Source organism: Solanum tuberosum, unplaced genomic scaffold (genome assembly GCF_000226075.1).
Source record: "Solanum tuberosum cultivar DM 1-3 516 R44 unplaced genomic scaffold, SolTub_3.0 scf00274, whole genome shotgun sequence".
In the NCBI taxonomy this organism is placed as follows: Eukaryota; Viridiplantae; Streptophyta; class Magnoliopsida; order Solanales; family Solanaceae; genus Solanum; species Solanum tuberosum.
Window position 1 is genome coordinate 502,833 of NW_006239198.1, and position 3,199 is coordinate 506,031.

At 29.3% G+C, this 3,199-nt stretch overlaps 1 protein-coding gene across 1 annotated transcript; it reads left to right on the plus strand.

The window, feature by feature from the left end:
- Positions 1 to 24: 24 nt before the first annotated feature.
- On the plus strand, positions 25 to 1,859 carry LOC102583567 (uncharacterized). Its single transcript, XM_006358556.2, has 2 exons — positions 25 to 435; positions 1,280 to 1,859. The coding sequence occupies exons 1-2, from the start codon at positions 77 to 79 to the stop codon at positions 1,467 to 1,469; spliced, it is 549 nt and encodes a 182-aa protein (XP_006358618.1). The 5' UTR covers positions 25 to 76; the 3' UTR covers positions 1,470 to 1,859.
- The last annotated feature ends 1,340 nt before the right edge of the window (positions 1,860 to 3,199 follow it).

Sequence of the window (3,199 nt, forward strand, 5' to 3'; positions counted from 1 at the left end):
AAACCCCTTCTTTATAATCAACAATTTTCCACCACAATTCTCCCAAATCCCACTTCTCCCTTCTCTCTTCTTCAAAATGAGTTCACCATCAACAACAAGAAGAAGAAGACCATGTTTCATTGAAGAAGATGATGGTCTTGTTTCTTTAGCTGAAACTCAACCTGAGTTCTCAGGCAATAATAATCAAAATCATAATAATAATATCAACAATAACAAGAATCTTAATTTGATTTATAGGCCTCTTTATTATACAAGAAGAAATAGCATGAAGAATCTCTCTTCTTCTTCTCCTTCTTCCTTGTTGTCTCCAAGATCTGTTATTTCTGCTGGAAAATACTGTGATGGTAGATTTGATGAACCCCATCACTATTTCTTGGATGCTTGTTTTCTTTGTAAGAAAAGAATTGGTGATAACAGTGACATCTTCATGTACAGGTTTGTTCTTTTTTTCCAACTTTAAAGTCTTCTTTTTGTTAAGATTGAGAAATGGGGTTTCTTTAAATTCTTGTTTTCTTTGAGTTTAGTTGTAAAGATCCTGTATTTACTGTAAATGGGAAAGCAGTTTGAGCTGTTCTTCTAGAAAAATGGGGATCCTTGTAATTTATATTTTCTTTTATTTTGGGTTTAAAGATCTAATTTATATTTATATGAATGGTGATTCAGTGAATGGGGGTAGCAGTTTGAGTTTTTGCTTCTTGTAAAGAAAAAAAATGGTACTTTTAGTTCTGTTTGTTCATTTTTCAGTTGTAAGATGAAATTTTGGGAAATGGGGTTCCTTTAAATTCATGTTTTCTTTTATTTTGGATTTAAAGATTCAATTTTTACTCAAGAAATGATAGTTATTTGAACAGTGAGTGTGAGTCGGTTAATGGGGTGTTGGAGTTTGAACTTGTAGAAAACAGAGAATTGCTTTTTCTGGTGCTGTTTTTTTACCCTTTTTCCATTGCAAAATGAAAATTTTGGTTTTTTTCCTTATTTTAGAAAAAAAGGGTTGTTTGATGTAGTAATATATTTTCTTCATATTCTAGATACAAAGATCTCATTTTAATCAAGAAATGGTACATTCAATGGCTTAGATGACTTTATGTTTATTTTACTATTACTTATACTAAAGATGAAATCTTTGATCTTGAAACATACAAGATCTATTTCTTAATGGGATTTTCAAGTAGCGCAATTGATTGACTATCTGAATTTTTACTTTTATTGGTGAATATTCGATTCTCCACGTATTTTCTGTGCCTTTGTGTTGATTGTGTTTGTGATTTGTGTATTGCAGAGGGGACACTCCATTCTGTAGTGAAGAGTGTAGGCAATTACAAATAGAGAAGGATGAAACTAAAGACAGAAAAAGGAACATTTCTTCTATAAAAGCTATGAGAAAAAAGGAACAAAAACAACAATCAACTTCTCCAAACAAAACTTCAGAAGATTACCCTTTGAGACCTGGAACTGTTGCTGCTGCTTGAGCAAAAAATGAAAAATGAATCTAACCTACTTGGATGAAAATAATAATATTCAAGAAGGTTCATTTATCATAAATTAGCTATAAATATATAAATATTATTAAGAAAAAAAATGGTTCATATGAGGGGTATGAACATGTGAAGAAGAAAGAATATACAAGAGTTTTTTTTATTTTTTTTTATTTTGTTATATTAAGTTTTATGTTCAAGGTATGAAAATGTTGAAAAGTGGAGAGGAGGCTTGTAATGGCTCTCTGGAAAGTGGAAAAGATGAATGACTTTTTTTTTTTGGTTTTTGTCCCAAATTTTTTGGTGCTCCTTTTCGGGGTTCTCTTGGGTTTTTTTTCACTATGGAATGAGAAGCAATAACAAGGAAAGTTCTCCCTTTCATCATTGTTTTGAGTATGCTTTTTAATTTTTGCAAACTAGTGTTTTTTTTTATTTTTTCCATATTATCTTGGTATTAATTAACAATCGAAATAGTAGTATTAGTCAAATTTAGAGTCCTAAAACATTATTTATAAAGTGAATTTTCTTAAAAGGTATGTTGGAACAACATGAGTCGAGTAATATAGATCAATATGAGTCAAGATCAACATTGAGTCAAAGTAATATAGATCAACGTGAGTTGAGTAATATAAAATCTAACACGAGTAGAGTAATATAGATTAACATAGTCAAGATCAACAATCAACATAGTCAAGATCAACACTGAGTGAGTCAAATAATATGAAATAGAGGAAGTATTTGCCTTCTTGTTGGAACTTCTTTTTTGATTTTTTATTTGATTTTCGAAGCCTATATTGGAGTTTGATTGATCCAGATCACATTATTGAAACTAATAATTGCATCCTTTGAACTGTTGAGGATTAGCTGAATTAATTAGTTGTTCAAACACTAGTCAAGTCTGAAAATTTGTTTGAAGCTTTTTTCAGGTGATAAAAACATAGTATATCAATTAAATTTTGCTCGGATAAAATACCACAAATTAAACCATTAATAATCTTAGGTGTCTATCTATACAATGTGATCAAATTTTAAAATTTTAAACCTGCTACATGAGTTGAGGAGTAAGAGAAACATGAGTTTGACTGTTTGATGTTTTTTTTTGTGCTAGTAATCAGGGTTACATGACCAGAAAAAAACAATTTATCAAAATGAGTTATGCGTGTATTAAATACATATTAGTTATAAGTGAATCTGTATAGAAGATAATGTAAATTTAGCTTAACAAATAATTTTTCTCCTAACTAATTCACGTATTATTAATATCAATAAAACTTTGATCAACTACCAAACGACTTAGTACACTATTTCAAATTTAGTTCTTGCACGAAATATCCTTCTACTGTAAAAGCACTCCTACTAAGAATTAAATGAGCAAATTTCTTTGTTCGATGATACAATGCTTTAACTGCTCTTTGCTACGCATCTCTTTCGTTAAATAGTTTTTTTTTGAAATATTAACCGAGTTGAATTTAATCCTAAATTTTCATATGATATTTTGTTGAATTATTTTTTGAGTCGAGTCAAATCCAATTTACATATAAAAGAGTACTATAGAGTGTAATTTTATTTTATTTTATTTTTGAAAAAAAAGTTTTGGTGATGAAATGTAAAGTACATGTTGAATTTGGAGAGGAAATTATGTTTTGTCTAGTAATGATGTGATGCTTTTTGAAAAGTAGAAAAGATGTTTGCCCTAAGTTCTTGGGTGTTCCTTTTTACTATTC

What these genes read in the sequence shown, in the direction of transcription:
- LOC102583567 (XM_006358556.2), top strand. Translation starts at nt 77, where the DNA reads ATGAGTTCACCATCAACAACAAGAAGAAGAAGACCATGTTTCATTGAA. An exon ending in AGTGACATCTTCATGTACAG is followed by an intron (nt 436 to 1,279) that starts GTTTGTTCTTTT and finishes TGTGTATTGCAG; the next exon opens with AGGGGACACTCCATTCTGTA.